Source organism: Ochotona curzoniae, unplaced genomic scaffold, assembly GCF_017591425.1.
Source record: "Ochotona curzoniae isolate NIBS_2020 unplaced genomic scaffold, NIBS_Ocur_1.0 scaffold_4701, whole genome shotgun sequence".
In the NCBI taxonomy this organism is placed as follows: Eukaryota; Metazoa; Chordata; class Mammalia; order Lagomorpha; family Ochotonidae; genus Ochotona; species Ochotona curzoniae.
The window spans coordinates 33,227,525-33,240,032 of record NW_024467122.1 but is presented as its reverse complement, the minus strand read 5'-3'; the positions used below and the strand labels follow the sequence as shown (position 1 = coordinate 33,240,032).

Below are 12,508 nucleotides of genomic sequence, written 5' to 3'. Positions count from 1 at the left end.
ATTGGGTACCAGTTAGTGTCCTGGCTGTTCCACTTCTAATTAGCTCCCTGCTAATGAATGTGTGTGGTGAAATAGTGAAAGATGATCCAAGTGCTTATGGTTCCACACACCCATGTGTGAGACTTTGATAAAGCTCCTGGCTTCATCCTGGGCTAGTCCTGTTCATTGCAGCTGTCTTAGAGAGTTTCAGGCAGATGGAAGAGCTATGTGTGTTTGTATCTTTGTTTAATTTGGCTACTGAAATAAGGAAATAAATATTTCAGGATTTAAAAAAAATGATTTGGGCCCAACACAGTAGCCTAGTGGCTAACGTCCTCACTTTACAAGCACTGGAATCTGATATGGCTGCTGGTTCTAATCCCAGTGGTTCTGCTTCCCATCTAGCTCCTCTCTGCTTGTGGCCTGGGAAAGCAGATAAGCACAGCCCAAAGCCTTGGGGCTCTGTGCGTGGGAGATTCGAGAAAGCTCCTGGCTCCTGGCTTCAGTTGGACTCAGCTCCGGCCATTGCGGCCTCTTGGAGAGTAAAGCAGCGAACGGAAGATCTTCCTCTCTGTCTCTCCTCCTCTGTGTATCTAATGTTCTAATGAAAATAAAATAAATCTTCAAGGGAGAACGAAAACAATTTACAAAATGAGAATAAATCTAAACATTTTATTTTTTAAAATCAGCAATTTTAGAAATATTAGTCTATTTTGCCTGGATCAGAGATTATTTTCACATATACTGATGATCATTGCTCAGTCTTTGAGATTGCAGCCTCAAGTGGATAAGATTCTCGAGATTAAAATTCTCGAGATTTAATTGAATAGCAGAAATCAGATATTGTGCAGGTTCTAAAAGTTACTTAATACCTCTGATATATTGGGATTCAGAGGCTTTTTTCAGGTTAAAGAATATTTTAACATGTTTAGCTTGATGCTATTAAAATATCATCTTTGAGTTCTTTGTGTCTCTAGTGAGAGGAAATCCAGATACCAGGAGCATTTAAAAAGTTTGATAACTCTATGTCTCTTGGAATCTAATAAAAAATTAAAGGTTGGATTTTAACAAGAAAGGTTTGTTTGACAGGCAGAATGAGAGAGAGACATACAGATATTTTAAGTTTGATCATTTACAAATGCCCTCAATAGCCAGGCTGAGTTCAGGAGCCAGAAACCCCGCCTGGTCTTCACATAGCAGAAACCTAAGTAATCAGTCTATGTGCTGTGCCCGCCAGGTGCATTAGCAGGAAGCTGGATTCGAATTATGGAGTAATTAGGACTCAGTGCTGATGTCTGATAATAGCATGTGGGCATCCCAAGCAACAGCTTCACCTACTGGAACATAATGCCTATATAAGACTTGAATTTTTTTTAAAATTGAGTTTATTCGGACTGTTACTCTGCCTTCCAAATATGTAAATAAAGGTGTTTTTCAAATTATTCCAAATTGAACTTGCTAGATACGAAATATAAAAGTTTTGGTTTTTGTGTTAATAAACAGTTTGAGAAGCAATGATGTACTTAATTGCTTTCATTTTTATTAACTGGCTATTTTTCTTCCTATTTCCTTGATGTAAGTGTTCAAACATTTAGAGACAAAATTTAATACTATTTAAAAACATTTTCTTAAGTTCTAAAAACTTATAAGAAATTCTGTTTAGGGAGAGCATTTTGAGCCACCATGAGGTAGAAAAAAAGTTTTTTATTTTTTAAAAACATGAGAGAGTTGCAAAGACAGCTTGTACATTTTAATTATCTCCAGCATAATCTCTAGTTGGAGAACACAGGAATATTGATGATCTGGAACAGGCTGGTTGATTCTTCAGACTTAGAGGAAGGAATGACTAGAAGCACAATGCACATTTAGCTAATAGGAGTTTATTTTAAATCTTGTAAAATGTTACATTACATTTTGTATTTCTTTGGCTTACCTTAAATTTTTAAATCATCTTGCATTCATGACTGCCATTAATTATGTGGCAACTTGTTAAGACACTTCTAATGTTATAGGTTGATGCCTTGTTACGAGCATCTTTATTATGAATAATATTTATAGTCTGTGAATAAGATTTGTTTTTTTCCTCCTTTCTAGGAAGATGATCGATACAGTCTTGAAGACTTTTCTGCACAGAAATGAGGGATATACAAAGAACCAAATGTAATTACGGAATTTGAGAATCTGTATTTTGAAATGAATTTATTTTCAGAATGAGAAGTATATCTGATTACCTTTATGAATGTAAAGACATGAGAAAAGAGTTATGATGGCAAAAAACAAAGAGCCTCGTCCCCCATCCTATACTATCAGTGTAGTTGGACTCTCTGGGACTGAAAAAGACAAAGGAAACTGTGGAGTTGGGAAGTCTTGTTTGTGCAATAGATTTGTACGCTCAAAGGCAGATGAATATTATCCAGAGCATACGTCTGTGCTCAGCACCATTGACTTTGGAGGACGAGTGGTGAACAATGATCACTTTCTGTACTGGGGAGACATAACACAAAGTGGTGAAGATGGAGTAGAATGCAAAATTCATGTCATTGAACAAACAGAGTTCATTGATGACCAGACTTTCTTGCCTCATCGGAGTACGAATTTGCAACCATATATAAAACGTGCAGCTGCCTCCAAACTGCAGTCAGCAGAAAAACTAATGTACATTTGCACTGATCAGCTAGGCTTGGAGCAAGACTTTGAACAGAAGCAGATGCCTGAAGGGAAGCTCAACGTAGATGGATTTTTGTTGTGCATTGACGTAAGTCAAGGATGTAACAGGAAGTTTGATGATCAACTTAAATTTGTGAATAACCTTTTTGTCCAGCTATCAAAGTCAAAAAAACCTATAATAATAGCAGCAACTAAATGTGATGAATGCGTGGATCATTATCTTAGAGAAGTTCAGGCATTTGCTTCAAACAAAAAGAACCTTCTTGTAGTGGAAACATCAGCCCGATTTAATGTCAACGTTGACACATGCTTCACTGCACTGGTACAAATGTTGGATAAAACTCGTGGCAAACCTAAAATTATTCCCTATCTGGATGCTTACAAAACACAAAGACAGCTTGTTGTTACAGCAACAGATAAGTTTGAAAAACTTGTACAAACTGTGAGAGATTATCATGCGACTTGGAAAACTGTTAGTAATAAATTAAAAAATCATCCTGATTATGAGGAATACATCAACTTGGAGGGAACAAGAAAGGCCAGGAATACATTCTCCAAGCATATAGAACAACTTAAACAGGAACATATAAGAAAAAGGAGAGAAGAATATATAAGTACTTTACCAAGAGCTTTTAATACTCTTTTGCCAAATCTAGAAGAAATTGAACATTTGAATTGGTCAGAAGCTTTGAAGATAATGGAAAAGAGACCAGATTTCCAGTTATGTTTTGTGGTGCTAGAGAAAACACCGTGGGATGAAACTGACCATATTGACAAAATTAATGATAGACGAATCCCATTTGACCTCCTGAGCACTTTAGAAGCTGAAAAAGTCTATCAGAACCATGTACAACATCTAATATCAGAGAAACGGAGAGTAGAAATGAAGGAAAAATTCAAAAAGACTTTAGAAAAAATTCAGTTCATTTCACCTGGGCAGCCATGGGAAGAAGTTATGTGCTTTGTCATGGAGGATGAAGCCTTCAAATATATCACCGAAGCTGATAGCAAAGAGGTGTATAGCAGGCATCAGCGAGAAATAGTTGAAAAAGCCAAAGAAGAGTTTCAGGAAATGCTTTTTGAACACTCAGAACTTTTTTATGATTTAGATCTCAATGCAACACCTAGTTCAGATAAGATGAGTGAAATTCATACTGTCCTGAGTGAAGAACCTAGATATAAAGCTTTACAGAAACTTGCACCTGATAGGGAATCCCTTCTGCTTAAGCATATAGGGTTTGTTTATCATCCCACTAAAGAAACATGCCTTAGTGGCCAGAATTGTACGGACATTAAAGTGGAACAGTTACTTGCCAGTAGTCTTCTGCAGTTGGACCATGGTCGCTTACGGCTGTATCACGATAGTACCAATATAGATAAAGTTAACCTTTTCATTTTAGGGAAGGATGGCCTTGCTCAAGAACTAGCAAATGAGATAAGAACGCAATCCACTGATGATGAATATGCCTTAGATGGAAAAATTTATGAACTTGATATTCGGCCAATTGATGCCAAATCGCCTTATTCTTTGAGTCAGTTATGGACTGCCGCCTTTAAACCACATGGGTGCTTTTGTGTATTTAATTCCATTGAGTCACTGAGTTTTATTGGGGAATTTATTGGAAAAATAAGAACCGAAGCTTCTCAGATCAGAAAAGATAAATATATGGCTAATCTTCCATTTACGTTAATTCTGGCCAACCAGAGGGATTCCATTAGCAAAAATCTCCCAATTCTCAGGCACCAGGGACAACAGCTGGCAAACAAGTTACAGTGTCCTTTTGTAGATGTACCTACTGGCACATATCCTCGTAAATTTAATGAAGCCCAGATCAAGCAAGCTCTAAGAGGAGTATTGGAATCAGTTAAACATAATTTAGATGTGGTAAGCCCAGTTCCCACCAATAAAGATGTATCAGAAGCTGATTTGAGAATTGTCATGTGTGCCATGTGTGGCGATCCATTCAGTGTGGATCTTATCCTCTCACCCTTCCTTGCTTCTCATTCATGCAGTGCTGCTCAAGCTGGACAGAATAATTCCTTAATGCTTGATAAAATCATAGGTGAGAAAAGGAGGCGAATACAGATAACGATATTATCATACCACTCTTCAATTGGAGTCAGAAAAGATGAACTGGTTCATGGGTATATATTAGTGTACTCTGCCAAGAGGAAAGCATCAATGGGCATGCTTCGAGCATTTCTGTCAGAAGTGCAGGACACCATTCCTGTGCAACTGGTGGCAGTGACTGACAGCCAAGCAGATTTTTTTGAAAATGAAGCTATTAAGGAGCTAATGACTGAAGGAGAACACATTGCAACTGAGATCACTGCTAAATTTACAGCACTGTATTCCTTATCTCAATATCATCGGCAAACTGAGGTCTTTACTCTGTTTTTCAGTGATGTTCTAGAGAAAAAAAATATGATAGAAAATTCCTATTTGTCCGATAATACAAGGGAATCAACCCATCAGAGTGAGGATGTTTTTCTGCCATCTCCCCGAGACTGTTTTCCATATAGCAACTACCCTGATTCAGACGATGACACAGAAGCACCACCTCCCTACAGCCCAATTGGAGATGATGTACAGTTGCTTCCAACACCTAGTGACCGTTCCAGATACAGGTTAGATTTGGAAGGAAATGAATATCCTATTCATAGCACCCCAAACTGTCATGATCATGAACGCAACCATAAAGTGCCTCCACCTATTAAACCTAAACCAGTTGTACCTAAGACAAATGTGAAAAAACTAGATCCAAATCTTCTAAAAACAATTGAAGCTGGTATTGGTAAAAATCCAAGGAAACAGACTTGTCGGGTGCCTTTGGCACATCCGGAAGATATGGATTCTTCAGATAATTATGCGGAACCCATTGACACTATTTTCAAGAAGGGCTATTCTGATGATATTTATGTTGTCCCAGATGATAGTCAGAATCGAATTACTAAGATTCGGAATTCATTTGTAAGTAACACCCAAGGAGATGAAGAAAATGGATTTTCTGATAGGACCTCAAAAAGTCATGGTGAACGGAGACCTTCAAAATACAAATACAAATCTAAAACTTTATTTAGTAAAGCTAAATCATACTATAGGAGAACACATTCAGATGCAAGTGATGATGAGGCTTTTCCAACTTCCAAAAAGAAGGGCAAAGGAAGGCACCGTGGAAGTGAGGAAGATCCGCTTCTTTCTCCTGTTGAAACTTGGAAAGGTGGTATTGATAATCCTGCAATCACTTCTGACCAGGAGGTGGATGATAAGAAGATGAAAAAGAAAATTCACAAAGTAAAAGAAGACAAAAAAGTAAGTTTGAGATATGTATGGTCAGTAATCTTTGTGAAGGTGCTTGGTTTTGCCTTTTAAAATAAATATACATGTATTTTTTTTATAGAATAGAGTTGAGATTTTAATGGTAACGTGTGACTGCTTTCAGTAAATATTAGCTCAGGCTTCTGAATGATTTTGTGGGTAGGGCATTTTTACTTTGTTTTAGTGCATTTTTTTTTGTGGTTTATTTGAGGTAATGTTTGATTTCATATTCAGTATACAAAATCTGGGTGAATATGTTTACTTTTATAGAAACCTTCATTTTCCTCTTTTGTTTAAGCCTATTTGTTTTCCCTTTTCTGTTAGCTGTTTGTCGCCACAATGAAATGCTTGATACAAACTGCTTAGCAAAATAAGAGGTTCACTTGGTTCCTAGTTCTGTAAGTTCAAAGTCCAAAGGAAATAGGGCAGGCTTTGGCAGGTAAATGTCCCTGGGGGAAGTAGAGAGGAGGGAGAAACCATGCTTGTTAATGTTTGTAACAGCCCTCTCAGAAGAGCTACCATGCAGTCCGCAGGGGAGCTGTCTGGTACCCCCAAGTGATTTAAGTAGCTTTGGCTAGTGGCCATCTATTAAAGGTTCCACAGCACCTTAAAATACTGCTATCCTGGGGACCAGTGCTTCAGTGCCGTGAACATTTATGAAGGGCATACAGAAACCATATCAAAACTATTGTACTTTCCTTACCTGCCAGTTTTACAATAATTTGATAGACCTGTCTCACTTAAAAAGTTGCTCAAAAAGTAAAATTGCAATAACGTATACTCTGGCAAGTTTGTTTGCTTTTTTTTTTTTTTAAACTGAAAGAGTTGACAATTTTGTCTTCACATTTCACAGTACAAACAAAAATTGCAGTTTTAAAAATCCCACTTCTACCCTCTAAAACTACTTTCTTAGTAGTAGCAAAGGGGAGCAAAACGTCTTTTTTCATGCTGTTAAAAAATGCCCAGAGTCACAGCACCATGATTTGGTGAAGCAGAACAAGTGATGTGGACTGCTGTGAAGAGGCTTCCCCTCTATCCTTATCTGTCTGGCCAAGTCATTCCTGGACAAGTAGGCACCATCAGGGCACGGGCAGGAGGTCTCATCATTGGGGGCTCTGACATCATTGGCATATGGCCTCCTCCCATGGTTGGCCTCATTCCAGGACAACTCCCACTGGCATCATCCCAGGGAGAGGAGGATCCACCATTAGTATCCTGGGAGGGCCTTGCATATGGGGTTACTGGCATCATACCAGGAGGAGGAGGACCCCACAGACTCAGGGGGAGCTGGGTTATCACCCCTGCAGGAGGAGAAATAGAGAATGGAATAGGAGGTATCTTTTTTTTTTTTTTTTTTTTTTTTTTTTGCTGAAACAGCCATCGTTTTTGTCTTTCAGGCTCTGAGCCTGCTCTTCCATCCATTTCCGATAGTAGTCTTTCACATACTCTTTGTGTTTCTTACCACTGCAATGTGCCTTTCTCACAGATGGAGAGTCATGGGTGAGGTACCTGTTGCAGTAGTCATGGTAAAACTCGGACATGTTGCTGACCAAGCTAGAATCCACTCTATTCCTGCCTTCCAGAAATTTGTCCACTTTTCTAAGAAGCTTCTTCATAGATATAGTTCCTAAATGGATGCAAATAGGTTTCTAAATTATACGAGATCAAATACCAGAGTATTATTTATGTTTTAGTAGATACTAATTCTTATGGTATTATTAAACATTGGAAATAAAAATTTAGGGTTTTTTTCAAGATTTATTAATTTTTATTGCAAAGTCAGATACACCGAGAGGAGAGACAAAGATCTTTCATCTGCTAATTCACTCCCCAAGTGGCCGCAATAGCTGGAGCTGAGCCATTCTGATGCCAGGACCTTCTTGGTCTCCCACGCAGGGGTCCAAGTCTTTGGGCCATCCTCTACTGCTTTCCCGGGCTGCAAGCATGGAACTGGATGGGAAGTGGAGCTGCTGGGATTAGAACCAGTGTCGATATGGGATTCAAGGCAGGGACTTTAGCCACTAGGTGTTTTTTGTTTTTTTTTTTAAATTTTATTCTTTGAAAGGCTGATCCACAGAGAGAGAGGTATTGCATCTGCTAGTTTACTCCCCAGTTGTCCGCAATGGCCAGAACTAGGGTGATCTGAAGCCAGGAGCTGCTTTTGGCTCTCCCATGTGGGTGGATGAGCCCAAGGACTTGGGCCATCCTTTGCTGCCTTCCCAGACAGAGTGCCAGATGGGAAGTGAAGCAGCTGGGACTAGCTTGCTGTGCCACAGTGCTGGCTCCAGTATGTGTAGTATTAAAGGTGTATTCAGGATTTTTTTTCACAGTGGTATTTTAGCAACTTTAGGTTTTGCTTTGTTGCTTTATCTATATATATATATATATATAAAATAGAGAATGATTCAGAAATCAGGAGACAGAGAAATAAATATGGCAGTTGTTGATTTACTCCACAAATGACCACAGTGGTTGGCACTGGGCTGTTCTGAAACCAGGAACTCAGGACTCTTGTCCATGTCTCCTTGTGAGTGGCAGGGTCAGAGCACATGGGCTGTCTTACACTGCCTTCCCAGGTGAATCAACAGGAAATTAGGTGGATGCAAATGTTGCCTCACCTTGCCACTCCACAATGAAGGTCCTGCAACTTGACTTCTAATATTAGTACATAAATAGATTTGATTGTACACAGACATTTACTTAAGGACTTTAAGATCTTGAAATAACATTCAGTAGGTTTTTAGGTAACATTCAACAGACTGTTATCCAATGTTTTGATAATTTCTTCATTATTAGATCCATAGGCATATAAATTATACGTGTTTACTACACCTAACATTTTAATCAGGCCCAATTATTTAGATTAAATTACTCTAGTTTTCCTGCATGCACTGATCTGTCTATCCATGATAGTTGGGAAGATTCCATGTTAGCTTCCAACTATAAGCTACAGTATTTTCCTAGTTGATCATAAACTATTCTCTAGTCAGATGAACTACTTTTAAATGAAATTCATCTAGACTTACAGCACATATTAACTAACAACACACACTACCAGTCAGTAGCTGGCATCTTTTCACTTTCAATTTATTATCAATAGTCCTGGGTACACATTTTATTACTTTTAGTATGCTGGGTTGGTGCAAAGGCAGGAGCCAGCTCTCCCGCATGGGTGCCAGGGCCTACACACTAGGACCATATGCCACTGCTGTCCTAGATGCATTAGCTGGGAGCTGGATCAAAAGTGAAGCAACCAGGACTTGAACTATTGCCCACATAGGTTCTGGTGCTGCAGACAACAGCACTAGACTGTTTACTATCAGGCAGTAATACATTCATGTTGCTTCTTGTTGCTACAGGGCTTTTTAGATTATAATCTTATTACGTTATTTTCCTTTTAACAGATATGTCAAAACTGGTGTTAGTCTTGAGGTTTTTGTTTTGCTTTTTTTTTTTTTTTTAATTTGAAAGACAGTGTTAAGGAGAGAAGACAGATCTTTATCTGTTGGTTGACTTTTTAAATGGCTGTGGTGATGTTGGCCCTAGCACTTGGGATATCTTGGGTGCAGTAACAGGGAACTGGTTCAGAAATGGTGCATCCAGGACTTGAAGCAGGGCTCACATGGAATGCCTGTGTTCATTCACTATGCACAATTCTGTTCCAAAGGTGTTCTTTTGATAAAGCACACATTTATTTAAAAACCAAAGAGAGAGATCTGATTGACAAGTTTGCTCTGAATACCTACTACAGGCAAGCTTAAGCCAGAATGAAGCCAGAAACTTGGCAGTTAGTCATGGTCTCCCCCATGGATGAGAGAGCACCCAGCTACTTGGGCTACCAGAGACCAGGAACTCCAGTATGGGATGCAGATTTACTTTGTGGCATTTTATTCAACACCACACCTAATTCTGACCTCAGCAGTTTGTTTCTTTTGGATAATTATGCAACAATGCAGGACTAGTGCTGTGGTGTAGTAGACTAATCCTCTGCCTGTTTTAGTGGCATTTCTTATGGGTGTTTGTGTTAATCTTGTCTGCTCTGCCTCCAGTCCAGCTCCCTGCAGATGTATCTGGGAGGAGTGCAGTGGAGGATGGCTGAAGGAAGCTCTTGGCCCATGCACCCTCTTGGGAGACACAGAGGAAGCACATGGCTCCTGGCTTCAGCCAGTCCAGCTCTGGCCATTGCAGCCATTTAGACAGAGGGCCAGTTTCTAGTATTTTTATTGGTTTTGGAGAAGGAGAAAAAGATAACATAGCTGAGGAAAATCAGTAGTAGAGGCATTAAATTGTGGTTAAGTAAGATAAATTATGATAAGGAAACTGTCCTAAACCATAGGTGTTTACTGAACTGAAGTGCTGTTTTAGATCTAGAAATAGACAGGCAGAACCTGAACACTCTAAGGAAAGTTCTATTGGATTTCAGCATGCAAGTGGGGAAGAGAGAGACACATCAAATAGTTTAGATGGACAAGGGACAGACGGAGACATTCATTTCTAACATGTTAGAGATACACAGACCACAGGAGAAATAAGCAAAATTAAAAATTGACTTAGCTTTGGAGTAATTTGAAACTGGAGGGTGAATGGATTTGTTTCTTGAGATCCCATATAGGAGTATGGAAAATGGGTTGAGTGAAGGCTCAATAGAGTGAAGAGGAGCAGTTGGTATATTTACAGTAGTCTAAGCAGACAGTGATGAAGGCTTGGAGCAATTGAAGTGAGCAGGGAGAATAGTAGTAAGAATGGATTTGAGAGATAATTCAAGTCCACAGGATCTGATAAAATGTTGCATATGTAGCATAGAAGATAATGAAATAGAAAAGGCATGTTTAGATTTGTTTTTCAACTTCATCAGTGACCTATTTATTGTTTATGAGTTAGAGCCTTAGAATTTTGTTAGGTTTGGAATGGTGGGGTTGGAAAGTAAAACTTTGATTGTAGAACAATAAGTGTCAAATAGACAGTATAAATCTTCATGAGACGTCTGGGTTCAATTGATGAATGAATGGAGCTGCTGATTTTAAGTGGCCAAAATAGTAGAGAATGAGTAAGCAACCATTCATTCTTTCTGGTTCCCTCACCTATTTTAGGAATTATGTACACTGCTTCCCTTGGAGTTGTGGTAGATGTTGGAAATGGATTTTTTGAATACTTGGCATGTACTATTGCTCAAGATATATATGTAAGCATCAGGCCTAAAATACCCTAGTATGCTCGATTTTTGTTTGTTTTTCACAACAGTTCTTTGTCTCATTTGTTCATTAGTTTTCTTTTTGATTTTTAAATGCCCTAAAGTTCCTTTACTTTGTCGTGTAAGGGAAGAGATAATTCAATTTGTTTTCAGATTCCTCAACCCCTGAAGCATCATAATTTGGGGGGCACCAGTGGCATCTAAAGAAGGGTATAAGATCTGTTTTTGTTAAACTGGTATTTCTGCCAGGTAGGGAATGTTTGCTGTCTGTGTTACGCTCCAAAATGAGTTCAGTATTTGGGAATAAAACATTTTTGATTGTAACTAGCAGTGAGAATTACATATTATTTTAAAATTATGAGTGAACCTCTGATGTATATTAATATTTCTATATAACTAAAGTGGAATTTCACAAAAGCAACACTTAGCTTTTTAAGTATATGATACTATGATTTTCTAAAAAGGAAACAAAGTGTTGTGACCTGCTAAATTCATTTCATAATCTAATGTTTCAAAAGCATTGCTTGCAGTAAGTGAATGAATTTGAGTTGTTAGTACAAATGCCTGATTTCAGCTCATGTTCAGTGAATTGAAGTTTACTTGTGTTTGAGGGTGTTTTTTTTTGTTAGTATCTTAGAGCAATTTTGATTCAGATAGAGAATAAATAGTAAAATACTTTGAAATTTATGGTGTATTAGTATAACTTGATATTCTGATGGTTTTTCGCCTTGAACTTTTTTATTTCTAAGTCCTTTTTTTATCTTATATGTCTTACTAATAGACAGCTCCTAATTTTATTCTCCAATAATGATTCCAATCCATGTTTTTTACCCCTGCTCTGTATTTTAGTATTCCCTCTTATCTACTGAATAATATTTTGAAAGATTTTTGCTGCCACAGCCATTGTTCTAAGATTTGGAGCCTGTTTGGGAGAAGAAAACCTATGTGGGAGAAGAAAACCTATGTGTGTTTTAGTAAAAGACAGACAGTAAAGGTTTAGGTATGAAAATACATATACATAATGACAAAATACTATTTTGAGGTTAAGTAGTGACTTGATACCATGCCGTTATTGTAGTAGCTCCTACAGTAACTCTTAGGTTTAGAATTTTTTGACTTCTGACTTCTAGAACTTCATGGTCTTTATTGAGTAAAATGCCTTTTTAAAAAATAGATAGTGCTAACCAAGTGATAGCCAGCATTTCTACTTAATCTGCAAATTGTTGATTCCATATATTACAAAATAGGTGAAAATGTCTCTATTGAACTGTTGTTTCTTTCTATCAAAGTGCATAACTTTTGGGGTAAGCATGGTTCTTGTAGCATATATACCCTTTAACCTCTTTTTTAAA

The 12,508-nt window shown here is 38.0% G+C and overlaps 1 protein-coding gene and 1 pseudogene across 3 annotated transcripts in view; one reads left to right on the top strand and one right to left on the bottom strand.

Moving 5' to 3' along the window:
- The window catches only part of ARHGAP5 (Rho GTPase activating protein 5), a 74,109-nt gene that overhangs the window by 16,421 nt on the left and 45,180 nt on the right, over positions 1-12,508 (top strand). For all 3 annotated transcript variants that reach the window (XM_040970288.1, XM_040970286.1, XM_040970287.1), the window contains exon 2: positions 2,074-5,959. In XM_040970288.1, the coding sequence (XP_040826222.1) occupies positions 2,243-5,959 (3,717 nt within the window). In that variant the 5' untranslated portion in view covers positions 2,074-2,242. The remainder of the gene's footprint in view (positions 1-2,073; positions 5,960-12,508) is intronic.
- On the bottom strand, positions 7,004-7,506 carry LOC121149500 (annotated as a pseudogene).